General features: G+C 38.6%; 1 protein-coding gene across 16 annotated transcripts in view; it reads right to left on the reverse strand.

Annotated features, from left to right (window-relative positions):
- Window positions 1-212: 212 nt before the first annotated feature.
- The window catches only part of LOC138742304 (diacylglycerol kinase delta-like), a 152,084-nt gene continuing 125,222 nt past the window's right edge, over window positions 213-27,074 (reverse strand). For 5 of the 16 annotated variants that reach the window (XM_069896549.1, XM_069896544.1, XM_069896552.1 and 2 more), the window contains 10 exons: window positions 24,614-24,721; window positions 23,953-24,066; window positions 22,081-22,215; window positions 20,582-20,736; window positions 19,107-19,218; window positions 14,423-14,515; window positions 12,068-12,187; window positions 11,574-11,691; window positions 9,303-9,460; window positions 3,937-4,219 (listed from right to left, as the gene is read on the reverse strand). In XM_069896549.1, coding sequence (XP_069752650.1) covers window positions 4,076-4,219; window positions 9,303-9,460; window positions 11,574-11,691; window positions 12,068-12,187; window positions 14,423-14,515; window positions 19,107-19,218; window positions 20,582-20,736; window positions 22,081-22,215; window positions 23,953-24,066; window positions 24,614-24,721 — 1,257 coding nt within the window. In that variant the 3' untranslated portion in view covers window positions 3,937-4,075. The other 11 variants (XM_069896559.1, XM_069896561.1, XM_069896548.1 and 8 more) reach the window with 10 other exon arrangements.

Raw genomic sequence — 27,074 nt, forward strand, 5'->3', positions numbered from 1 at the left:
TAGAAGAGCAGTATTATTGGAAAGTAAACAAATCTTCTTGCGTGGCGTCTCCATGTAACAAGTGGTAAATGGATTCATAGTTAGTGTTTCAAAGTAGGTCCTGTCAACAATGAATTTTAATTACAATAAGAGAAGCATGAAGTTAAACTTTCATTTGCTGAAGCACTTTTCATCATCAAAGACTTTCAAAAAAATTTGATGGAAAACGAAAATGAGAAAAATGCATTTTACTGGAAGATTGGATTCAATCCCACTGTATTTACAGTAAATATGTACATCGATTGACAATTAATATATACAAAAATACAGTCACAGCCATATTTATATATAAATTAAGAATAAATACAATATGCAGACCTCATGACAAGGCAGAAGATAGAACCAAAAAAATCCACTTTCTGCTCTCCAAACAGAGAGCAATGTTATCAACAAGAAACTATCACTTGGTGAGTTAAAGTGTGGTGCAGTGAACCCTGCTATTGCGCAGTTAGATAATTCTAATTATCATAATTATTAGACTAATCAAGAAATATCAAATCCGTGAAGCAGCTATCTTCAAACAGTGCCATGGTTACCTTTTAAACAAGGGAACCATAATCTCCATTTAAACAGATCTATTACATCTTTAAATAGCACGTTACAGTCATCCTTTAATCATATTAATCACCTTAAAACAAAGAGCCCAATCTTTCTTTAAAGGGAGTCATCTATCAAACAGTCAACTGTTTCCTTTTGGAGAGATCTGTGGATTGTTTTCAATAGAAACCTACTGTCTTCCACTGAATGGATCCACAGTCATTATAAATGTCAAAGGTACATCGTTGATTGAAACATTAAAACCTGCCATTGTCTTTAACAGCCTTAGGGTGCAACCCCACAGGGTTCACTGCAACAAATGATAAGGTATCAAAACAAGATGATGGATACTTCCTTGCTGGATTAAAGTACCATGTTTCTTCATTTTTCTGTTTAACTCTTCCTGCTAATAGATCTCATTCTCTCTTTTTTTAAAAAAATGTCTTCATTCCCCGATCTCAAATCATTTTTTTCTGTGCTTTATTTGATATGTGCAATAAACTTTGGTCCAAAAAATGCAATCGTGCAATGGTGTTCACCACTACCACCCCACCCCCAACAGAAAAAAGTAAATGGGCAACAGGTGAGATGAGGTTGCTTAATGGAGCATAAAATGCTGGAGAAATTTGGTGATCCAGGCAGCATCCACAGATGACAATGGGTTTCTTTTGCCTTGGTAGAGGTCAAGGCTGTTATGGATTCTTTATGACTCCATATAGATCCCAAGAAAATTCAAAGGGCTCCCCGGTCCCTGACATTCCCATTCTAATCTTCATGTAGAGGAAAAGAAGAGTCACAAACTTGCAATCATAATGATTACTAGTTTAAACTGACAGAGCATAGGAAAAAGATTGATGAGCTGGGATTTTTTAAAACTCTGGAGTAGGCTCAAGGGAAGAGGGGGAGAGAGCACCATTCAAGAATTCAAGTTCCATTTGCAATGTGCCTTTTAATTGGAAAAATAAAGCAAGATGCCTTAAAAATGGGACTGAATGAATATCAATTCATAGACATGATTCTAGAAAGGGTTTAAATACTTCATCAAAGAATTAGATACTAAGTAAATATGTTAAAGAGAAAGGCAGCAAATGGTTCAGGAAATCCAGGAATTTGGTCTAGAAGTGAGAAGGCATGTGCTCCACTGGTGGGTGAATGCAAAATTGGCTGCAAAAAGGGGAATGAAAAGTTCAGATGCATAGCATAACATGGACGGAGGGAGCCACTGGACCTAAGAAGGATTTAAACACACAGGAAGCAAGGCTGAGAGATCATTAAACAGTCATGTGTTTTATCTCTCTATCTCACATCCAGATTTAAACTTTCAGGAGCAATGAGACCTTAATCCAGTTCAGTTTATATTTAAATGAAGTGGGTACAACATGTCACTGGTCCTGAAATCAAGCCTCTACCAGCTTCATTCTTCTAAACTAAGGAACGTGCAAAAGAAAGCAGAAAGATGAAAAAAATAATTTGGCAATCAAGTCTTGAAGGAGATGCACCAAGACGTTGGTCAAACCATCTTCTTCAAATCACAATAATCTTTTAACAAGCAAAAGAAAAATTTCAGCCCACAAAGTCTCCACTGACCGCCAATCTCCCATTTACATTCATATTAATCCTATTTTTAAAAATTCTTTCAGCATTCTCAACAATTCTTGTCTCCCTACCCTCAGATTCTACCACTCAGGACAATTTAGAGTTGCCAATTAACTCACCAACTTGCATGTTTTTAGGATATGGGAGGAAACCAAAGCGCCTGGAAGAAACTCACATGGTCACAGGGAAAATGTGCAAACTCCACACCAAGGACACCAGGACCGATAGCAGGTTCCAATCACTCCTGAATTCACCCTTACACATTCCAGGATTCACTTCCATACATCACAAGATTTAGGATTCTACCACGTTCCATAATCTCCAGGTGTCAATCGTGGCTCAGTATGTTGCATTCTGCCAGTACTGAAAAAATGCTGCACCATCAAAGATTGTATATTTAGATGAGATGTTTTCCCTCTCAGTTAACTGCAGAAGGAAAGTTCTCCTTGGTGTCCTAGCAGAAATGTATCTTTAACAGACATGGTTAATAGATTTTCTGTGGTTGTTGTCAATTATTGTTTATGGGATATTGCTGCTACAATTTCCAACATTACAAAAGGAATATATTTCAAAATTAAAGGTTGTAAGATGATTCTTGACATCCTGAGATTGTCAAACATGTAAAAATACAATTCTTTTTAAGGACTCACTCGCATACATCCCAAATTCTTCTGAATTAGTCTTAGACATTGCAAACATTTCTGAAATGAATCTCATGCTTTCCAGTCAACCCAGGACTGATACTTAAACTACCCAGACAATCCAGGATTGACCCTTATATATCTTCAACACTCAGGACAATATCATCCAGGGTGCACTTACTCCAAAGGGATAGGGTGAGCCTAGTATATGCCCACTGGCAGTGTCGTACTAAAAGCTCCCCTGTTGGAGTCTGAGCATGAAACTCAGCTCCTGGATCCCTATACCCTGAAGTTCATCAATGTCTTATTTCATTTAGGCAATAGATAACAAAGCATTAATGGCAGGAGCTTTAAAGGCAACCAGTACAGGAAGACACTGTAATAGCATTCCTGGTTTCTTCAAGTTGATGTTCTGTAGAAGGCCTCCGTACAAATTCTGAGTTGTGAGAAAGGTGTAGGGCTCCACACACAAGCCAAATCCCTCTCACAGATTAAAAGGTTAACTTAATATTTGTCGATGAGAACATTTTCATTAGGCCATATCTGGTTTTTAAAAGAAATAAGTGCTTTGACCCTGTCATAAATGTGTTTTTGAGATCAGGTCACTGGTGTGCAGAACATTCCTTTGTCTACAAAAAATGATCCCTCTTCATTAGGATCACTATTGAATTTTAGACTTGTCATATTCAATTTTAGTTCCAGCTAACTTTCAGACTAATAATCCAAACAAACTGGTTGCCATGGATACCATACTTGAGGTAACTCCCATTCTGATATGACAACATTTTTGTCTTAAATCCAGCATTATTTTGATTAAGCCTCATTCCCATTTTCTTTTGGCATTAGATTTGAGTATGAGGATGGTTTTAACTTTGACATCTGTTAGATGCTCCAAAGCCGCACCTTCTGATTAGATGAATGCGAAGCAAACATGATCAGCCAAAGGTTAGCCATTTTCATCCTCTATTCGGTGGGCTAGAGGCTTAGGTAGCTCTGTAGGCACAGGAGCTGAACATGTACATCACACTTCGCTGACAGGTGTATTCCGGCTCAACTCCTTGATCCCATGTAGGATCCGCTTCATGTGGCCCACTCTTGTTATCCCCAAGTCCTGCCAAGCACAGGTTAAAAGACAGGTGTTTATTTGCAGTGTGTTAACTTGATAATATATTACAATAATATCAATGAGAATGTAGATCAGGAAATGAAAATGACCTGTAAAGGAAATGGATTTAAGTAGATAAAGTAATGTTCAAAGGTGACTAAATAGTATGAAGTTCTTTCCCCTCAGGTAGACGGCATATTTCCTTTCCAACTTGGACAGTGTACACCCCTCTGACACAAGTCCTGATCAAGTAGTCAATAACCAAGGCCAGTGAATATGGTATTATTTTTCTCAACTTGTTCTGTGAAGAAGATGCAGACACTTACATTTTCTATTGTACTCCCAATCAAATATGAAGTCACACCGATAAGCTTTCCTAAAATACAGTATAGCTGTGTTGAACACCTCAATACCAATCTCAAATAACTGACCTACTTTCTTCTCCAGAAATTAAGCATTATTTGATGTGGATGGGAAGGGGAGAATTTAAATTAAAGGCAACAACATTATATATCAGTTCCAGTCCCTCTCAAGCTATTAATCTTCAGGCTTATGAAAGACAAATTGGAAATTATAAGATACACATAAAATAACTATAAGGCGCACATAGCAAGTGATTATGTAGTTTCAAGCACCCATTGAACCTTTTAATTGATGTAGTTGCATATATTATGCTAGTGAACAGCAATGTCTTTCTTTTGCAGTTCTATTTGCAATATGTTCATGTTAATGATTTGGATAACTGAAATTATGGCTTTTGTGTTCAAGTTTGCAGATGACGTGAAGATAGGTGGACGGGCTGGTAGTATTGAATAACCAGGGAGTCAGTAAAGAGTCTTGAACAGGTTGGGAAAATGGGCAAACAAGTGGCAGATGGAACACAGCATAGGGAAGTGTATGGTAATCCATTTCGGTTAAAAAAAATAAAAGTGTAGACTATTTTATAAATGGGGACAGAATTCAGAAACTGGAGGCCCAAAGGAACTTAGGAGCCCAAGTGCAGGATTCCCTAAGGGCTTGCTTGCAGTTCAAGTCAGTTGTAAGAAAAGCAAATCCAATGTTAGCATTCAGTTAGAGAGGACTTGAAAACAAATCCAAGGATGCAATGCTGAGGTCTTATGAGGCATTGGTCAGATCACATTCAGAATTTTGTGAGCAGTTTTGGGCCCCATATCAAATGGAGGAAGTGTTGGCATTGGAAAGGGTCTAGAGGAGGTTTACAAGAATGATCCTGGGATGAGAGGGTTAACATAGGAAGAGCATTCGATGGCTCAGTGCTTGTACTCACTGGAGTTTAGAAGGAAAGGAGGGTGGGTCGGTTTCTCATTTAAAGGACTAGATCAGTGGTTCTCAACCTTTTTCTTTCCACTCACAAACCACTTTAAGTATTCCCTATGCCATAGGTGCTCTGTGATTAGTAAGGGATCGCTTAAGGTGGGATGTGGGTGGAAATTGACTCCAAAGGAAATGGGCCAATGACAATTTTTATCAAGCAGATTATTTCAGTAACAATTGGGTCTAAAGCAGTGATTCTCAACCTTCCCTTCCCAGTCACATACCACCTTAAGCAATCCCTTACTAATCACAGAGCACCAATGACATAGGGATTACTTAAAGTACTATGTGAGTGGAAAGAAAAAGGTTGAGAACCACTGGACTAGATAGAGTGGCTATGGAGAAGACGTTTACAGTCATGGGCGAGTTCAGGACCAGAGGGCACAGCCTCACTGGTGACCAGAGGGCACAGCCAGAATTAGATGACTCTTTAGAATAGAGACGAGGAGGAATTTCTTTAGGTCGAGGGTAGTGAATCTGTGTAATTTGTTGTCAAAGGTGGCTGAGGAGGCTGTCATTAGGTATATTTAAAGCAGAGGTTGATAAGTTCTTCATGAATAAATGTATCAAAGGTTAAAGTTAGGAAAATGGGGTTGAGGAAAAAAAAATACCGGCCATAATTTCAGTGGCGGAGCAGATTCAATAGGTCAAATGGCCTAATTCTGTTCCTACATCTTATAGTTTTACTAACAGAACTTCCCACATACAGCAAGTGTGGTTTTCCTGGATTAGAGTAGAGCTGTCTTATTCTGGTAGATATTGATGCATTTTGCTCACACCCCTCACATAACCAAACATTTTTGCAACAACAGCTCGTAATACATCACTTTTCTCAGCTTACTCAGAAAATCAGATGAAGCTTTTGCTATTTCTCATGTTTGGAATGAAACTAACCTTAAAAAAGGATTAGAATTAGTACAAGTTGGGTATTATGGCATTCCAGGTGAAATTGTAAGAGTAATCTTGATTTATTCGTTCTAAACTTTTATAGGTGTGTAAATGGAAGCAGTGGTAAGTTAGTATGGGGGTTTAATGCTAAATGTTCGTTCAAGCCTTCACGTGTCAGATGGTGCAGTTTGCAATTCTTGAAAAATATCATTGCAGCTTGGTCAATGACATGAAGCACATTGGGGAAATAGGGGGTTTTCCAAAACAAATCTGACAGCAAAACCAAGACTATTTAATGAAAACTTTAACCTCCTTCGAGAGCCACCTTTTTTTTAATCCCTTACCGACCGGTCAGGTGGTGATGGCACAGTTACAAAGTTTACCTAAATCATTTCAGAATGGTGATACCTTGGCAATGAAGGAACAACAGATTTATTGTCATCAAGGTGTACAACGTGGAAGTGATCTTGCTAAATGTGGTGTTTCTTGATCTTCCTGGCCTTGTTCTTCAAGTGGAAGCAGAGTGCTGCCCATGGTGTGTCAACGGTGAAAGCCACAAATGTTCAGGGATGCTGATAGCAATAGTCTCCCATTACCTTGCTGATGTTTGAAAGCAGATTGATGGGGTAGTAGCCAGCCAAACAGGACACAACCTAATCTTGGTTTACTGAAGTTACATCTGGAATTTTTCCGATGCACAAAAACATCTGAGATAGAGTTAAATTTGGAGTACAATATATAAGCAGATACTCTCAAAATCCTCTGTTTTCTGGGTATTTAAAATGCTCAACTTTTCTTTGTATCTGACCAGATAAATTACAGCAGCTAAGAATGGCCTGTGAGATAGTGGGAAGCAGATGATGCCACGATGGATCATCACAATCCTTTTGGCTGAAAGTAGATCAAAACTCAATCTTTTACAATCATAATGGGATCTACTCATTTTGATGGAGATATTCAAGAAATCTCCTCTGAGATCACTAATAAGCAAACTAGATCAAACATGACCATTGAGCATTGATCAGATCCATTAATTAAGGGACCACTTCACTCTGAACATTACTTTCACTCTATTCAACAAATATTTTTCAATGTTGCCACTTCACCAAAGGCTGAGCATTGTCCCAAGTATGCTCTGCTACATTTCTCTTTGAACCACTTTGATGTCATGAAGGCAACATTAAAAAGAGGATTACATCAAGTGCCAAATTCCAGAATGTTGTCAAATGCAATTCTGAACTTGCGGAACATGCAAAAAGCCTCAATTATGCTAGTTTTCAACTGCCAGGTTTGTTCTGAAATGTTTATTCCCTTCAATGTAGTGTAGTACCCCACAGAATGCATTTCTTCTGAATGTAAAAATAGAATTTTAGTCTCCACATAAACATATGGTGGTCATTCCTTCTAATAATGTCATGGATGAATCAGTTTGCAAAAGCTAGATTGGTGAGGATGAGGTGAAGAAGGAGGCTTGTTATAATTTATGCACCGAATGTGATCTGGACACTGAAAAATGTTAACACAAATAATGCAAAAATATTCATACAGAAATGCTACTGTGCACAGACCAAGCAAGCCGAACACAGTATTTCCAAGTATACACATCCATATTTTGGATAGCAGTACAGTTATACAAATCAATTGATTTACAGTCCACTTGGAGTATTGTGTGCAATTCTGGTTTCCATTTTGTAGGAAGGACATGATTAATCTTGAGAGTGTGCAAAACAATTCACAGGAATAATGCCTGGACTGGAAAGCTTGAGGGACAAGGAGAGATTGGATAGGTTGGGACTGTTTTATTCTGGAGCAAAGGAGGCAGAAGGATCACCTTATAGAAGTTTATAAAATTATAAGGAGCATAGACTGGGTAGGTGGTCACTGTCTTTCACAGGGTTAGGGAGTCCATAACTAGAGGGCACAGATTTAAGATGAGAGGGGAAAGATTCAAAGGGGATCACAGGGGCACGTTTTTCCACATGGAGGTTGGTGGTGAAATGAGGAAGAGGTGAAGTCAGGTACAATTACAGTGTTTGAAAGATGTTTGAAGTGGTACATGCTTTGGAAAGGTTTAGAGGGATATGGCCAAACCCAGGCAAAGGGGATTAATGCAGATAGGTACTTTGGGCAATATGGATGAATTGGGTTGAAGGGATCGTTTCCAAGCTGCACAGATAAGAATCAATTACTGATAAAAAATTGAGGGCCAAAACATTTTGTGACAAAGTTGCTCAGATATTTGAGATTAAGCAATGATTACCATGAAAAGAGTTTAACATTGAGAAATCTTGTGCAAACAACCAAAAGGGAAACAAACGTTTGAAATACCCCAGAAGCTTGGCAGCAACTGACATCACATCAGATTGTTAATACACACCAAGATAAAATTACCTACAAAGAAATCATTGAAACTTTTTCATTGTTCAAAAATCAAGAGGCTGGGTCCGAATTTCTCCCCTCCCCTCAACATTTTATTTGATCCCTGGAAGATCCAAAACAACAAAGACACTGCTCTAAGTCCAGGATATCTGATACCCATTTACTGTGGCCTTTGTTAATGAATTCCATTATGGGCACTTGCCTTTTTACCCATTTTCAGCAGGACTAAGAATTAACCCCAATCTTTGACTTTCAGATATTTCAGATTTACGAAGCCCTATCTTTTGGAGTTCCAGTGCAGGTAACTTGACTTGAGACTCAATTAGTGCAACCCAGCAAGAGCCCCAGTGTAGGCACTTGGTTTGACTCGCATGCTTAGACTACAATTCAATTACAAAGTTTGAAAGATCTATTAAATGTTTTTGTCTCTTCATACCAATATAACTGATGCTGTTTTTACTAACACTTTAAAAATTTAATGGGAAAGAGTCTTGCTCCATTTTTTTGTGTCCTCCCTTTCTTTCACTGAATTTTTTTTTAGTCTCAGTTGGCCATTTTGTCTAAAAAATGTTTTAGGATGTATAAAATTTATTTATACATCCAATAATTTTCCAAATAGTAATCTATCCTTCACAAACTCCTCTAGAAGTAATAGATTCAAGGCATTTCCAAATGATGTGATCTCAGCCCACACAGAAAGTTATTGCAGAAGTACAGGACTGATAAGGCCAGGCCATATTAGCTTGTCATTCATGCAGAAGTGAGAATGTCACTTGCAGTACCTTCAGATCTCGTCTCTCCAGATGCAAGAGCTCTGAGCCACGGATGTCGTGTCCGATGAAGATGTCTCTGTATTCGAACAGGCTAAGATGCTCTAACCAGGCCGCCACCTCCTCAGTACCCCACTGATGCACTGTGGGAAAGCGAAGAGCAGCGCCGCCTTCAGTACCCACATTCCCAAAGGCAAAGAGAAATGCACAACCATCACCCGCTAGCAATAAAGAGGCCCACAGAAATTTAAGAGTGTGCAGATAAATCTCACAAAAGGAATTTCAAGAGGATACCATGAATTAGTAAACATGCAACACAACCTCGAGACCAACACAGCTGCTGAAATGAAATATGTGTTTTTGAGTGGAAAGCTCCACATTACAACATCAAATATATAAAAAACAAAATTGCCTCCAATATGACTACAGCAGTGATAACCCTGAAGGATAAAGAAAAATAGTGTTGACAGAAAATACATCTGACATAGTATTGAAATACAGAAAGCAATAGCATCCCTATGTATCACAATCTGTTGTGAATTAGTTGAAGTCAGGTCCACAATGGTATTAAAGTACTTCCCTTGGGATATGCTCCAAGGATTGGTTGGAAATAATGGGGAAGCTGCCTTCTCCTTCTGTTTTGTTAGTTCCAGGAATATTCAAATAAATATCGGGTGGAGAGAGAATTGTGTTTGGCTTTGATATCTTCCAAATAATTACTGTCTGGCTCCAACACAAAGAATGATCACTTGAGTGAAATATTGGAGGATGAACCAATGTCATTGAAATATCCACCCCAATGTTAATCTTTGAGGGAGGAAACAGGAAGGAGAAGAACTATTTGGTTGATATTGATGTGTCTTTTCCACCAATTTACACTTGTGTGTTTGCACCCTTGATGTGTCATGTCCCTTGTTAAGATGCTCCCTGAAATCTTTGCTCAGTTACATGGAGCAAGGGGTTAAAACCAATTTGCATTCAGTATCTAGAAGGAAACAAAGATAAAACTAAACCCAGATGTAATACGAGTCAGTATGTATAAAACATATGTGTGCCTTAGGTTGATAGAATAACAATAGATTATACGTCCAAGCAAGGCCATTGATGCAAGTTCCACTTAAAACTATCCTGGAGCACATCTGCAATTGACTATTCAATATATTAGCAGACATGGACTATTAATCAAAGCAATAAAAAGTATAAAATGATTTGTTACAAATTATAGGACTGTTTAAATATTCAGAATATAATATTTTCATATTTATTGAAAGGTGCTGCATAGATTCAAATGCAGAAAAATAATTCTGACACAATTTAATGAAAAAAAAATTAGTTATTCTGAGCCAGATAATGGGTGGTACTCTGAAAACAATCACGATGTCAGGATTAGCTGAAGCCGAGGTCAAATGTCCTTTTGTACACCATGGTTAACGGTCACTCTCAATTAAAAATGAGTTTTTAATGTTTTCCGTTTTGAAGATTTAGATATTTTCTGAAAAAAATGCAGTTTCAGGAAAATAAAAAAGTATCTGCACTTATATATCATCCTGAATTTTATGCTGTTCAGACACAAATACATCTGCACCAGCCTTCCTACCTCATTGAACTCATGTTCACTCTCAATTTTCTATTCTTGACTGGTGAGTATTGGTAATATATTTGACCACTAGAAGGATCAGTCAGTCAAGACGTTCTGGCATATATGGGAAGTTCCAAAGCATATTTTCTTTTGCTGATATATTCTGAGGCATGGTTAGCAAGATGAAATCAGATAGAACGTGGGATTTCCTCACACATGGCACATCTTACAAAAACCATTGTGACAGTTAAAGTTGTGATGTGAAATTTTCACCTGCCTCATCTAAACAGCATGGGAGACCACATAGAGACGACTTACTACCAATGAAAATCCTGGAGTAGGGCAAGCCTTCTACTCCAGAACCGTAAACTTCACTATTTCAATAGATGATTAATCATAAAAACATCATTGGGAATTTGACCAGATGGGCTCTTATTAGGGCAACCCCTAATCCCTCTGTGAGGCATCAAATTGTAAGAAGACAGAAACAGGAGGGCACTGATTTCTTTAAATACACTTAGGTTTAACCAAACAGCTAACAATGTTAAGTTAACCCACTGAAAAAAGTTATACATATATCCAAGTTGAGGCGAAGAGTAAAAAATGAATACCACTGTGAACACGAATCACTCCTGGCATGAATGGAAAACAAATGCAGACTGAGTTATAATGATAAAACTGAGAGTTAAAGTTCACATACACACCTGGCAAACCCATATTCCCTCTGGTTTCCTTATTCTTGTTATTTTTCTCTTTTTTTAACTTTGACACAAGACGAAACTTGGCACTACGAGTGCGTTTGGAATATTCCAACAACTGTCCCTAGAATGACACATTCAGAGAAAAGACACAGAGTAAAATATCCCACTCTCACTCGTGCCTTTGAAATTAGGATCAGTGGGAAGCAGGTCTAATGTGCGAACAAGACTCGGCCTTGGTCATAGCTTACAACCGTCCTGCCCTCACACCTGCAAACCTTTTCCAACACTCATCCACCTATAGAAGAGATTTCAAATATTTACTAGACTTTTAAGATTGTTTTATATCAACTCGTCATGAGGGGTTTTTTATAAAAATACAGTTTTAATTTTAAGGAGCAAAATAAAATGGAAAATAAACAAAGACTCGGGGTTGGGCCTACAGACATATTCTGGAAACCAGTCAGGTTGCAAAATTCCTTGTTTTGTCCTGAGCCTACCTCATCATCGCTTGGTTCGATGAGCTGACACAGCCAGGGGATTTCCGCCAATTTGCGAAGCTGAAGGTCCACATTAGCCAGAGCCCCAGTGAGTTCGTCCTTCTGAGGGGGATCCAACTGCTGCAACCAGAAAAGGAAAGCATACAGCAGCGCACTCACTAATAAAAACAAATGCTAGCCTTAAACACGTGCATTCAATTTATTTTTATCTCATCCCTTTTGAATTGTAGTATAATCAGATATGATTGACCAAATAATTTCAGCTTCTGAGCTTCAGTGTCATTATCAGGGAGTGCTGTAAGGCTCAACAACTTTGAAAGTCTTGCCGACTGTCGTGCAAGTATTTGTTTACAAGCTCAGATGATTTCCGATCTGCTATGAATTAGTAATACACAATCAAATCTGTTTATACTACACATTATCTCTTTGCCACAGCAACATATGATCTCTTCAGCATGCATCAGTGACTCACAAACATCTCCATAACAAAGCAAAAAATGAAACTGGAAAGCAGCTAAGTGTTAGCTCACTTTACTCCAATGTATTAGTTTCAATTAACATATGAACAGGCCCTTCAGCCCATGATAGTATGTGCCAATCACAGCTGCCTGTATATGGTCTATACCTCTCCATCCCCTTCATATCACGCGCCTGTCTAAATGCCTTTTGTGTTTGCTTCTATCACCTACCTTGGCTATGAATTCCAGGTACCTGTCACTCACTGTAAAAGCTTGCATCACAATTCTTTACATTTTTCTCCTTTCACTTTGAAGCTATATTCTCTAGTATTTGACATTTCAAACCTAGGAAAAATTCTGAGCATATAAAATCAAAACACAATGCTGGAGAAACTCAGCAGGTCAAATCAGTGGACTTTATATAGCAATGATATGTTTTATACCCTGTGTATGCCTGTCATAATTTTATAAACACCTATCAGTCCCCCTCCATCTCCAATATTTCACAAAAAAACAATCCACAGAACCTTAGAACACTACTACATGGAAACAGGCCCTTCAATCCTAGTCCCACTGACCTGCACCAAGACCACAGCCTTCATACCATTCCTGTCCAAATTTTTCTTAAATGTCAAAGTTGAACCTGCATTTACCAACCCAGTTGGCAGTTCGTTCCACACTCCCACCACTCTCTGTGTGAAGAAGTTCCCCCTAATGTTCTCTTTAAAGTTTTCCCCTTTCACCCTTAATCCATGTCCTCTAGTTTTTATCTCACCTAACCTCAGTGGAAAAAGCCTGCTTGCATTTACTATATCTAAACCCATCATAATTTTGTATACCTCTATCAAATCTCCCCTCAATCTTCTGGATTCCAGGGAATAAAATACTAGCCTGTTTAGCCTTTCCCTGTAACTCAGTTCTTCTAGTTCTGGTAACATTCTTATAAATCTCCTTTACACTCTTTAAACCTTATTGATATCCTTTCTGTAGTCAATACTCAAAATTTGGCCTCACCAATATCTTATACAATTTCATCAATAACAACCCAACTCCTATACTCAATACTTTGATATATGAAGGCCAATGTGACCCCATCTGCCTGTGATGCAGATGAGAATTATGTATCTGCATTCCCAGATCCCTCTTTGGTACGACATGCAACACCTCCCATTTGGCGTGCATTAAATTCCATCTGCCGTTTTGCAGTCCATTTTCCAGGTGGTCCAGATACCTCTGCAAGCCTTCCTCACTGTCCACTACACCTTCAATCTTTGTGTCAACTGCAAACTTGCTGATCCAATTTACCACATTATCATTCAGATCAATGATATGGATGACAAACAATAGTGAACTCAGCACAGATACTTGAGGGACACCACAAATCACAGGCCTCCAGAGAGGCAATCATCCAATACCACTCTCTGGCTTCTCTCACACAGCCAACGTTTAATTCAATTTACTACCTCACCATGAACACTGAATGTCAGTTTAAATTCCAAGTGTGTGGAAGCTGTCATTCAAGGCTGTGGTGCAATATTTTGGAAAAAGGAAAAATTAGGCAGTATTATTGCTTTCAATTATGTCCATTCTTGACCAGAATGAGCCACCAAACCTTGATTAGACTAGCATGTACTCACTTAATTACGTATTAATCTTTTTATCAAACAAAGCTCTTGAATATTTTCCATCTTGTAATTTACTCCATTGATATAATCATCTAAATAGTTCAATGAGACTCCAGTTCTTCAATGCTGTTTGGTATATAGATTATTTACATTTTCACTTTACATGAGTTGGTAACTTCTTTTAACCACTGAAACACTTAATTTAATTTCTGACAGTTTATTATTTCAGATATAAACAGTAGAATCCATTAGTTTCTTCCCTTTTTCCTTACCAGTGACATTTTGCCTGCCAGTAGAAGCTCTGTCTCATTGTGTAGGGCTTTCCCATTGTTGACCATTTCCATCACTAGGCTACAACTCAAGCCCTTTAGGAAACAAAAACAAGAGATAACTATAGATTGGCTCGACATCTGCTCAGTACCAATGTCATTCCTGTCACACATTACATCTTGTATTATTAACAGCTCACAGTAGTTAGGGAACAGAGTGTACATCCTTTTCATAGTAAACATTTTAAGCCTCTTCACAGGTAAGAAGAATCAGTCAGCAATGGAAAGAAACTAAAATCATATCGAACGGAGATTCTGATGAGACTCCCAAATGGAAGTTACCAGAAATAGCAGTTGGGATGAAGAGCAGGGTTAAAAATTAACTTGGTTAAAAGACTAAATGTAAATAGTGTTGACATTTGAAGACAAGAATATTTGGCAAATAAGAGGATGTAGAATTTAGGTTAAGGACTTTGAGGTGAGCCTGGAGAGAAATGCAGAAATTAAATGGGGCAACATTATTTTGGAATTTATAACCATGGATGAAGTTAGTCCTCATAATTGAGCAACACCCAATGCAGACAGAATGTAGGTGATAAGGTTTACAGAGACTGGTACTTTCCACTAGATACTTCTAGAGGCTAGAAATGTGAATTGAAGGATGAGAACCTGGAAAAAACAAAAATATGGTCAAAAGATTCCTGTGGTGGTAGGACAAGTAAGGCTAGAATTTGGAAATGTCATGCAAGTGGACCTATGAACTAAATGAATGGGTAAAAACTCAATTTAGGATCATTTTTCCCTCATAAAAGGGATGGGATTGTCTGGATTGGGTTGCTCTTCCAGATCCTGGTGGGTGGAGAGTGACCAGGATCTCCTATGCAACTAATGGGAACTAAGCAGCACCAAATTAGCTCCAGATTCCATCGTCTGCATTTGATTACTGTATTTGACATAGTAAAGGCTTATACATGGAATATCTCAGCATCATGATCTTGTTATCTTAAATTACATACTTCAGATTAAGATGTGATGTGTGCATTCTTTGTCTGCTTCCCTGCTGACTCTACCCTCTTCTTTGAACGATTTGTCCCTCATTGATTTTGCTGCTGGAACCTTGTCAAAGGGCAAATTATAGCCTATCCATTGTTTAGTCACGGAGCAAAAAATGATGTTGGAATACTAAACTTGTCTGATTGATACACAAGTATCAAAAATCTACCAACTACGTCCTGAAAAGCCAATCTGTATCACAAAACATTCCTCATTATTCCAACACTCACTTCAAATCCTCTTCTCATAGAAAATATAGTAAAGGGCTGGTCCTTTGTCCTCAATGTCTGTGCTGACCACCATGCCAAATTAAACTAATCATACAGCACCCTCGATGTTTGGGATAAAGACACTTATTCTTTTATTTGCCCTTGTGCTCCACAGTTTTAAATTTGTAATCAAACTATTCACATATGATTACATTCCAGATTTTATTCAAGATTATTTGTGTATATTTTGTATATATTTTTATTCACAGTTCACCCATTTCGTGGCACCATAATATTAAGGACATTTGGCTTCATAGGTGTTTGAGAGTACTCAGGTATGTTTAATTGTTTCATTGGTGTAGGTATAAGAGAGCTAAGCTTCCTTCAAAGCTTTTAATTAGCTTTGGAGTCTGTAGTTGCCATTTTTCAAGATGAGGACCAGAGATGTGCCAATGAAAGTCAAAGAAGCCATTATGAGGTTGAAAAACAAGAATGAAACAGTATAGGACATCATCCAAACCTTGAGATTATCAAAATCAACAGTTCAGAACATCATTAAGAAGAAATAGTGCACTGGTGAGTTCAGAAATCGCGAAGGGACCTGGTAATTCGAGGAAGAGCTCCACTGGTGATGATACAAGAATTCACATCATAATGAAGAAAAATGCCCAAACATATGTCTGACAGATAGAAACAATCTTCAGGAGGCAGATGTAGATGTGTCAATGACTACTGCCTACAGAAGACTTCATAAACAGAAATACAGAGGCTACACTGTAGGATGCAAACCACAGCAAAGGTGTAATGCTTTGGATCTTGGGCAGTTCCTTTACATCTCCACACTTTTCTCTTGCTTTCACTCTGGCACTGGTTAATCTTGGTCTCATCTCTCCACAAGACCCTTTTTTTTCTAGAATTTTGCAGTCTCTTTTAAATGGGAAACTGTAACCTGGCCATCCTTTCTGTGACTAACTAGTGGTTTGCAAACCCCAAAGTGATCAAAAGCTTAGAAGCAAGCCAAGCTCTCTTATACCTGCACCAATGAAGCAATTAAACATATCTGAGTACTCACAAAGAACTGTGAAGCCAAATGCCCCAACATTATGGTGCCCTGGTAAGAGGGAACTATGCATAAAAAGTGCTATAATTTGTACATGGTCAAACCAATCTTGAATAATCTTGAATAAAATCTGGAATGTGCACTTTAATTACATGTTTGATTACAAATTTAAAATTGTGGAGCACAGGGGCAAATACTGTAAAGGAAAAATGTGTCTCTGTCCCAAACATTATGGAGGCCACTATGTCTGCTTGCATACAGTCCATTCCATTTGTTGTATGTTCATGTTTCAAAATGACTTTTAAGTGTCATTATTCCACATTTCCACCATGCCCTCAAGCAGCACATTTTAGCAATCTATCACTCCCTGAAGATTAAATAAAATGCCTTGCAGATCTCCCTTGAATTTTTCCCTTCTCTACTTAAGCAAATTTGCATCCTGGAAAACAAACTGACTATTTATCCTGTATGAGCCTTCCATCATTTTGCTATTCTATCAGGTCACCCCTCAGATTTTGATGCTTGAGAGAAAACAATCCAAGTTTGTACAACCTTTCCTTGCACCTAATCCAGGAAATATCTAGTGACCCTCTTCTGCAACCTCCAAAGCATCCACATTTTTCCTGTAATGTGGACTGAAATTGCATATAATATTCCAAATGTCTCCCAATAGATGCAGTAACATAACTTCCTAATTTTTATACCAATGCCCCGTCCAATGAAGGCAAGTTTGCCTTCTTTACCATCTGAGCAATACATAAAATGCTGAAAGAACTTGGCAGGTTACACAACATCCATCAAAGCCTGAAATGTTGACTGCCAGATTCCTAAACAACAGACATAGGGGACTCATTTAAGAACTCTTACTTTGCTCATTATATATGACTGAATATTTATTTTTTCTGTATTTGCAAAGTGTGCTTACATTTCTTTCTTTCTTTGTTTACATTTCCCTCTTTTGTACACATCTCTTTCTTCTTGAGTATAGGTTACAGCTAGTGATAAATAGAAATTCTGCTAGGTCCACAAGAAAAAGAATCTCAGGGTCGTATACAACGTCATGTACTCTGACAATAAATTTAAGCTTTAAATTTTGAACTTCAGGGTCCTTTGGACTTGGTCCCTTTTTCCTCGGTACTTCTCAGGCTTTAACATTCATGGTATATACCCTACTTTAGAACCCCAAAATGCACAACTTTACACTTACCAGGATAAAATTTTAGCAATCTATCACTCCCTGAAGATTAAATAAAATGCCTTGCAGATCTCCCTTGAATTTTTCCCTTCTCTACTTAAGCAAATTTGCATCCTGGAAAACAAACTGACTATTTATCCTGTATGAGCCTTCCATCATTTTGCTATTCTATCAGGTCACCCCTCAGATTTTGATGCTTGAGAGAAAACAATCCAAGTTTGTACAACCTTTCCTTGCACCTAATCCAGGAAATATCTAGTGACCCTCTTCTGCAACTTCCAAAGCATCCACATTTTTCCTGTAATGTGGACTGAAATTGCACATGATATTCCAAATGTCTCCAAATAGATGCAGTAACATAACTTCCTAATTTTTATACCCAATGCCCAACTTACTAGCTGACTGGTATTACTCTGTAGCTTTAGACGATCCATCACTATCATCAATACCTCTAATTTTGTGTCATCTGAAAGCATACTGATTGTACGGCTGACATTCACATCTAAGTTGGTAATGATTATGACAAACAGTAAGGGTGTCAGCACCAATTCCTGTGGTATTATGCTATTTATAGGTTTCCAACCACAAAAACAGCTCTCCATCATCACCTGCTGCTTGCCCCTGCCAAGTTAATTTTGGGTCTAATTTTCCAAAAGCTCTAATCTTTTGGATTAGCCTTCCATGTGAGACCTAATCAGAGGCCTAGTGAAGTACAAAAGTCTGTAGACACCGTGATTGAAGTAAAGCACAATCCTGGGGAAACTCAGCAGGTCAAACAGTGTCTTTTATATAGCAAAGATAAAAATGCATAACTGACTTTTCGGGCTTGAGCCCTTCATCAAGGTATGAAACATCAGTTATATACTTTTATCTTTGCTGATCAGAGACTTTACTGGAGTCCATGTAGCCTACTAGCAACAGAAACCAACTCTTTGGAAAGAGCCTTGGTGGAAGGCAATACTACAAACTATAGTATGGCCAAAAAAAATCCAAAGATTATTAGCCAATCTAGCCCAGCTACGAATATTACTGACCAGGAGAGAAAGGTATATTATGTTATTTTTTTCTTTATAATTACATCTAGCCTGACTATAGATCTCAATAGCCCATCCAGTCTAGCTGGCTGCATTCTTCAACCAATACCCTACAGTTATAATTTCCATTTCTTACCTCAGTGGTTTTTGATTTTGCGTAAACTTTATCCATTGATTTGGCACTGGCATTTACTGCATGCGCAAGCTCTTGTTCCATGGTATGATGAAGCTGTGCTGTCTCTCGAATCCTGGAGAGACAGAGGAGGAAGATGGAGCATTGCAAGAAACAAAGATAAAAAGTGGGCAACATTAGCTACGAGAACCATGGCAAAGTGGAAGATGAAGGATTAATGCAGAAGGTTATTGGGAAACATCTCAAATGAGACAGCACAATGATGGATAAGCAGTAGTTGCCTCTTGATGAAGGTACATCAAGAGAATCCATTCAGATCCACCAATTTTGCTGCAAAGTAGCCAAAGCCAAAATCTAACCAGAGAAACAGTGACCATATAACAATTACAGCATAGAAACAGGTCAACTTGGCCCTTCTAATCCATGCCGAACACTTTCTCTCACCTAACCCCACTGACCTACACTCAGCCTGATATAACCATGTAACAATACTAGAAATCAAAACAAGAAGCGTGCACTGTCTCACCTTTGCCAATCCCGTGACATATGCAAGGAATATCAGATAAGGGCATTGGTTTTCCCATGAGACGTACAACTTGCCCTGCCCTCACACAGCTTGTAATGATGAAATAAAGATTTCTTACACCTGTATAGCATTGCTTATTTTCTGTATTGAATAACTTGTCTCTGACCTCTGTGCATGTAACAAAAAGTAATTTTTAAATCATGTAACAGGTAATCTATGCCTCCTATCCACTTCCAAGCTTGTTATGGAGGCAAAAGATTTGCAACATTCCCTTTCCTCTTAAACTGTAGTTTTCGAGTTTATCACATTCCACATTAGGCAATCCCTATTCCATAAGTGCTCTGTGATTAGTAAAGGGTTGCTTAAGGTGGTTTGTGAGATGGAAAAAAAAGGTTAAGAACCACTGCTCTAGACCCAACTGTTACTGAAATATTTTGTTGGGAGAAAAATTGTCATTGGCCCATTTCCTTCGGAGTTCTGAAACCATGCACATAACGAGTCAATTAGGTATATTTAAAACAGTGGTTTTCAAACTTTTTTCTTTCCACTCAACATACCACCTTAAGTAATCCCTTTCTAATCACAGAGCACTTATGGAATAGGGATTGCCTAAGGTGGAATGTGAGTTAAGGGGGGCAGTTTGAAAACCACTGCTCTTAAACATACAAAGTGTCAATGCATTTCTCTTGTACAGCATACTGTCTCAGCTTTTAGGTTGGAGATGAACTGTAGCAGAATTTCAAACTACCATTTAGTAATATTAATTTTTTAAGACTCTCTCCTGTCACAGGAAGTTCTACTCATGATGTCAGACCAAAGGTCTGACCCAATCTTCAGCCACCATAGCAGAGATCACTGACAGCATATTTGCAGCTTGGCCTGTCCTACTGACCAAGTTCAAGTAATGTGTGCAGTTCGGGTAAGTTAGGTAGATGCCCTTTGACCCACTTACCGATGGATGAGTGCTCCAGCCGCTCGCCCAAACTGATTGATCTCAGCAGCTTCCTCTTCCGAAACGATCTCAGGTTGCAAGGCATGCTGGGATGATGTACGAGGTAGTTCACATCTTTGCTTATCTTCCCAAGACTTAAGAGTGTTCTCAAAAGCCTGCAGGGGAGTCAAAAACAAACATATTCAAGATTGATGTCAGATTGCCTATCTAAACTCAGACCTCTATTGCACTAGGATTCCATGCCATTCCACTATTTTTTTTTTAAACCTTCCATATCAGAAGCAAAGATGTGACATCATGTGATTAAGATCCAGTATATTTGTCTCCAGTGTAGTATTTCAAGCTCAGGTTTCAAATATTTTATCACATTATACCTGGTACAATGAGAAAGGTTCTTCTGTGAGCAGCCGAGCAAGTCATCTCTAACATTCATACAACAGTACACAGTAGTAGGGCAGAAAAGTTTCACTGTGAATTTGCTGGGAATAGAAGTTACAGAGAGATTGGATATGTTGGGTTTATTCTCACTGGAGCCCAGAAATCAGAAGGGTGACTTTACAGAGATTTAAAAGATTATGAAGGTCATATAGAGGACACACAGTCAGTGTCTTTTTCCCAGAGTGGCAAATCTCAGGAAAGCTAGACTGTACAGGTTTAAGATGAAAGGGGGAGACAGCTAAAGGACATCAGAGGGACAGGTTTTTCATACGAAGAGTGGTAATTCAATGGAATGAGCTGCTAGAGCAGGTGGTGGAAGCATAGATAGTTACAACATAATTGGATGTGTATGGAAAAGAAAGAAGTGGAGGAATACAGGTGTAATACAGTCAAATGGAATTAGTCTCATTGGGTTCATGGTTTGCAAGGACGTTGGCTGAAGGGCCTGTTCTGTACTGTACAGCTTTTATGACCTTCATGTGGGCCATTGGGTATAAACAATAAATGCTGATCTTGCAGGTGGTGGGTTCAGATCCCAATAAATGTATAAACAATAAAGTGAATGCCATGGTCTCACAAATTGGCTCATTTATAAGTTTCAGCTGTTTATGGAAAATAAATATTCTGATGCACTCATTTTCTCTTCCTGATGTGAATCTAAAAATATCAGAGTCGCTTGAAGTTTTTGACTTGATTTTCTGGTTGAGTCAAGAAGTTCCTTTGGTTTTCAACTGTGTTTGATTAAAAAAAAAGCATTTTCCATATTAAATACAGCCAGAAATGCTTTTGACTTTATAATATGCAACTGAACAGGCTAATAACAACATTACAAGCACATTCAAAGTCATATTTACTTAAAATATACACTGTTTGCCAGGTTGTTTATGTAATGCCACTAAGATATTTCATGAAAATTGTCAGCCATCTCGTATCTGCATGGTTAACGTGGAATTTTATAGTGTAGAAAAACATATTTTCAATGTGACCTTTCTGGAAGTTATTTTGGCTTTTATTGCTTAAACCTCTCAAAACTTTTTAACATATTGTACCATAGCACCTACCCTATCTCTGGTCAACATCTGTGCACGGTTCTTGTGAATGATCTTGATGTATCCAGGTGGCTGGATCCAGGCCTCCCCATCCACTTGTACCGGGACTCCTTCATCACCAAGGATTGTAATCTTCACTGAACGACACTAGTGATAGGAAGAAAGCGCAACCAGGTCAAAGAGATCTTTTATAAAATGCTGTGAAACAACTGTCTTACTAAAGAACAATCTGCTGGAGGGACTCGGCAGGATTGAGCAAAGGTCCCGATGAAAGGTTTCGACCCATATCATCGGCCATTCTTTTCTCCCCCTGACGCTGCTCAACCTGCTCAATTTCTCCAGCAGACTGCACTCTCTTCCAAATTCCAGCATCTGAGGTCCCTCGTGTGCCACTGTCTTAATCTTTGCCCTCTATTCCACATAGCAAAAAAGTAAGTCCAATATTTTAAAGGTCATTTAATTCCTGTTACTGAACAACCAGCCTATTCCAACAGGTCTGATAATGGTGCAGCACATAAGATCAAGGAAAAAAATATCAGAGGTAGAGACTCTGAAAGGTATCATTATTTTCTTCTGTGGTGCTTGTTAAGTTTCTAGCTCTGTTAAATAGTTCGGTTTTCCTTATTGATGTGGATGAAAATGTTGGTGGTAGGCCTCCTTCTTTAAAGGGTTGCTTTAGCAACAGGTGTTGCGAATTTAACCATGGCAAGCAGGCCTGAAAACACATAACCTCCAAAACAGATTCCTTTCCTTGGAAATTGGCAAATCTACTGGATTTTTACAATTCCAAAATGATATGGTAATTTCACTTCTTGCTTCCAGTCCACAAATTATTATCCCATTTACTTAATTTGATTTCCTGCAGTGCTTCAGTGGCATTTGTCATTTCCTTTCATCAGATGAGCTGTTTTCTTTCAGCTTTACCTCTTGGTTTGAATGTTTATTTCATTTCAAGCTGCAACATGAGAATACAGCAAGAGAATTTGGTTTTTTTTTTCTGGATGAACAATTAGTGTCAGGTTGGATAATTTTAGATCATAAGTGTGTCATCTATTCTCTGATTGGCTGCAACTTCTGTGGCATTTAGCTTATTATGAATATAGAAATCTATAGTGCAGCACAGGCCCTTTGGCCACAGTGTTGTGCCAATCAAATAACCCTCCACTATCTAATTGTCTCTTAAAAGATCCTATTTTTCCTGCCTCCACCACTGTTGCTGGCAGTGCATTCCAGTCTTGGGAAAAAGCCTCTGGCCATTCACACGATCAATGCCTCTCATCCTCTTGTACACCCCTATCTAGTCACTCTTCATCATCCGTCAGTCCAAAGAGAAAAGTTCACTCGACCAAACCTCATCCGACATGCTGTCCAATCCAGGCAAAAGTCCTTGCAAATCTCCTCTGCACCCTCTCTATAGATGGTAATGAATTTACTGATGAGAAATTAGTCACGAAGCTTAGGATACTAGTTGAGGGTTATAGAATGAAAAAGGGAAATGCCAAATTATTCATATTTGAACAAATGATATAGCAAGAATGACATCCCATAGAGTTTTGTGTATCAGGAAAGAAACCAAAGAGCAAAATCTAACATAATCTTTGGGTTAGTTCCAGTTCTTTACATTCAGTTGCACAGGAATAGCAAGAAATTGGAGTTTATTACTGGTGAGGTGGCCCAGGAGATAATTACTGAGTGACACAAGGGCCAATAATGAGACAAGAATTGTCCATGCAGGATAGATCGCTTGAACAAAATGTACACATGCGTCCTCTGCATGCCAGTAACAATTATGGAGAGGGAGTTAATCAAATCTGCATGAATAGCCGAGAATGCAAAAAAAGCAGTAGAGAAGAAAATAAAACAAGCATGGGTAAGCTTTCTTACTTGAGCAATTCGATGATGTTGTAAGTTGATGACTCGTGAAACAGCCATTTGCATACTGCCAAACACAGCCACCACCTCCAAGATCTTATCATCAAAAGAAGGGGCTGTGAAAATCTGCAGATTGAATAAGGGTTAAGTCAGCAATGACATGTCTGCACAAAGATTATTGAGTTTAGTATCACTGTATGGACACGAGTGTCATGGCTCTGTGTTAACTGTGTTTTATTTTTTTTTAAATGGAAAAATAGACTTTATTTACAAGAAGTATTTGCAAAAAGAAAACAGTCTCTTCACACTCTTTGTTTTATATTCATACACTTCCATCACTGTACATTGTTACATTCACTTCTATTTAGCAGCATTACCACCACTATGGCACTTTGTCATTACTCCCCCCTCTGTGGTTTGAGGGGCTTCCCCTTAGTGCCTAGACTGTGGTCCTTCCCCACAGCACCTTAGCATTGGCTGAGTCAAACCTTATTCATCCCCCAGCATGTACTACTACAGCCTGGAATGTGCTAGTCAGTAGCATTCCCTCACTGGCATCTCTGTGTGCTGAAAAATCAACAGGTTTTGAGCAAACTAAAGGGCGTCTTGCATTTTCCACCTGCATCTCCATTTATTTTTATGTATCATAACCAGTTTTTAAAGTAGTACTTACATCATCTTCTTTAGTTCCACCCCAAAAGTTGGTACCACCAGCATAGCTAGGGATGTTTAGCACAGCAATACCCTGCAGGCTGGGCAAGGGAATACGCTGTCCATCACACTGCAATACAGAAGAAAAGAATATCAACATAAAAAAATTATATCAGTGAGTGGTCCAGATCAGCACCAGTACAACCACAGAACTTTCTAATTTTACACCTGCAATGTCCAAAGTAATCGAGAGTAAGTGAATGAATTCTTAACCAAAATTCTATGCTCACTAGTTCTCTCCCTCCCCCCCACCCCCCCTGCCCACACACACACACACACACACAATATACTCGTATAAGCATCTAAATTTTTTGGTCTATTTTTCGAGCCAAAAAAAGGTGGGGGGGGCAACTTTTAGATACATCAAACCTTTGACCTCTGTAAGTATCTGCATCGTTCAAGACGTAAGGAGCTGGGACCAGGTGGTAAATCCGTGGCTGAGGCATTGGAAGCTTGGATGCGCGACCGGCTGGGGCAAGGTTCCTTGGTTGGGACCCCGGATGAGTGGGTGGTTGGGGCATCAGGAGCTCAGATGGGCAGGCAGGCGGCCAGGGCAAGGACATGTGGTCAGGGGTGTGGATGGGTGGGTGGCTGTGGTGAGGATCCTTGGTTGGGACCTTGGATGGGTGGGCAGCTAGGGCGTTGGTTGTTCAGATGTGCAGACGGCCAGGGCATTGGGAGCACCAGAGGGCAGGCAGCTGGGGTGTGCGTGCATGTGTGTGTGCGTGAGAGAGAGAAAAGATGCACTAAAATTGGGAAGTGGTAGAGGTAAGTCCAGGGATACTGAGTTTTTGAAGGAACTCTCCTTTGCTTCTCTTTGCTTATTGTTGGGGGTGTCGGTCTATGCCTGGTGCTGCCTCTTTGTGTGCCTTGAAGGCAGACAAAAGTTGACAAATTTTGTGTATTATTACATTTTGTGATTTAATGCATGATAATCAAGTACTCTTGAAATTGTGCCTTGAGTTCAAACAAAATGTAACAGCACATTTCTAGGCTTTAAATTTAATCCAACACTGATATGTGCATTTCACCAGCTGCTATATCTTCTTGAAGTCCATGGCTATCCTCCTCAGACCTCACGACATCTTCCAGTTTTATGTCATGTACAACTTGGATGGTGTACCCTGCACATTCAAGTTCAAGTCATTAATATATTTTTTGAGAAAAGCTGTGATGCCTGCAGTGGCCCCAGGAGAACTCTATGGTACTCTATGGCCCAGTCTGACAAATAATCTTTCACTAATACCCATGGTTGTCACAATCCTAACTTTCTAAACATGTTGCTCCAGCAATTTTATTCAATGCTGCTCCATCTTAATAATGTCTCTCACATGATATTTATTAAATATCTATTGAAAGTTCATATATACCATAACAAATGCACTGCCCTCACTGACCCAGGTGTTTCATCAAAAAACTGTCATTAATTAGATACCATGACCAAATCTATGGCTTTCTTTAACCAAATGCCTGTCAATTCCATCCCTTATTAATGTTTTGTGAACTCGTACTGATGTCAGGTCTGTGGTTATTAGGTTGTATCCATTTTTGATCAAGGGTGTAACACATTTGCAATTTTTCAGTCCTCAGGCATAACTCTTGGATTTAAAGTAAATCATGACCAAGGCCTCTTGACTCACTCAGCAACATTCAGACCAGTTAGATTATCCATCTTTTTTTTTAAATTATTTTTTATTTTTCACACTATGAACCATATCAACCAAAATATGTACAAACGTTTCTCATTAAATTTAGTGGTCTTTCCTCCCTTTTTTCCCCCCTTTTCCTCCCTCCCCGATACCCACCCCCCTCCAAAACCCATAAATATTCAACATATACAATATAATAAAACCATAAAACAATATCTTCACACAAAGGAAAATAAACAAGAAAAATGCACCATCTATTTATTACACACTGAATCTAGTTGTTTTGTCTTCTTATCATTTTCATTCTCATTCTAGGGGATGGAGGTCATTCCATGTATGGTTCCCAAATTTGTTCAAACATTGTGACTTTATTTTTTTAATTATAAGTTATTTTTTCCAATGGAATACATTTATTCATTTCCATGTACCATTGCTGTATACTCATGCACTCTTCCATTTTCCAAATTGACATTATACAATTTTTTGCTATCGCTAAGGCTATCATAACGATTTTTTTTGCACTTTATCCAATTTGAGGCCTAATTCTCTACTTCTTACGTTACTTAAAAGAAATATCTCTGGTTTTTTTGGTATGATATTTTTTGTAATTTTATTTAGTATCTGATTTAGTTCTTCCCAAAACGTATTCACTTTCGTACATGCCCAAGTTGCATGTAATGTTGTTCCCATTTCCTTCTTAACGGCGAAAACATCTATCCAATAATGTTGAATCCCATTTTTAAAATTTTTGAGGAGTAATATATACCGTGTGTA

This window comes from Narcine bancroftii, chromosome 9, assembly GCF_036971445.1.
Source record: "Narcine bancroftii isolate sNarBan1 chromosome 9, sNarBan1.hap1, whole genome shotgun sequence".
Lineage (NCBI taxonomy): Eukaryota > Metazoa > Chordata > Chondrichthyes > Torpediniformes > Narcinidae > Narcine > Narcine bancroftii.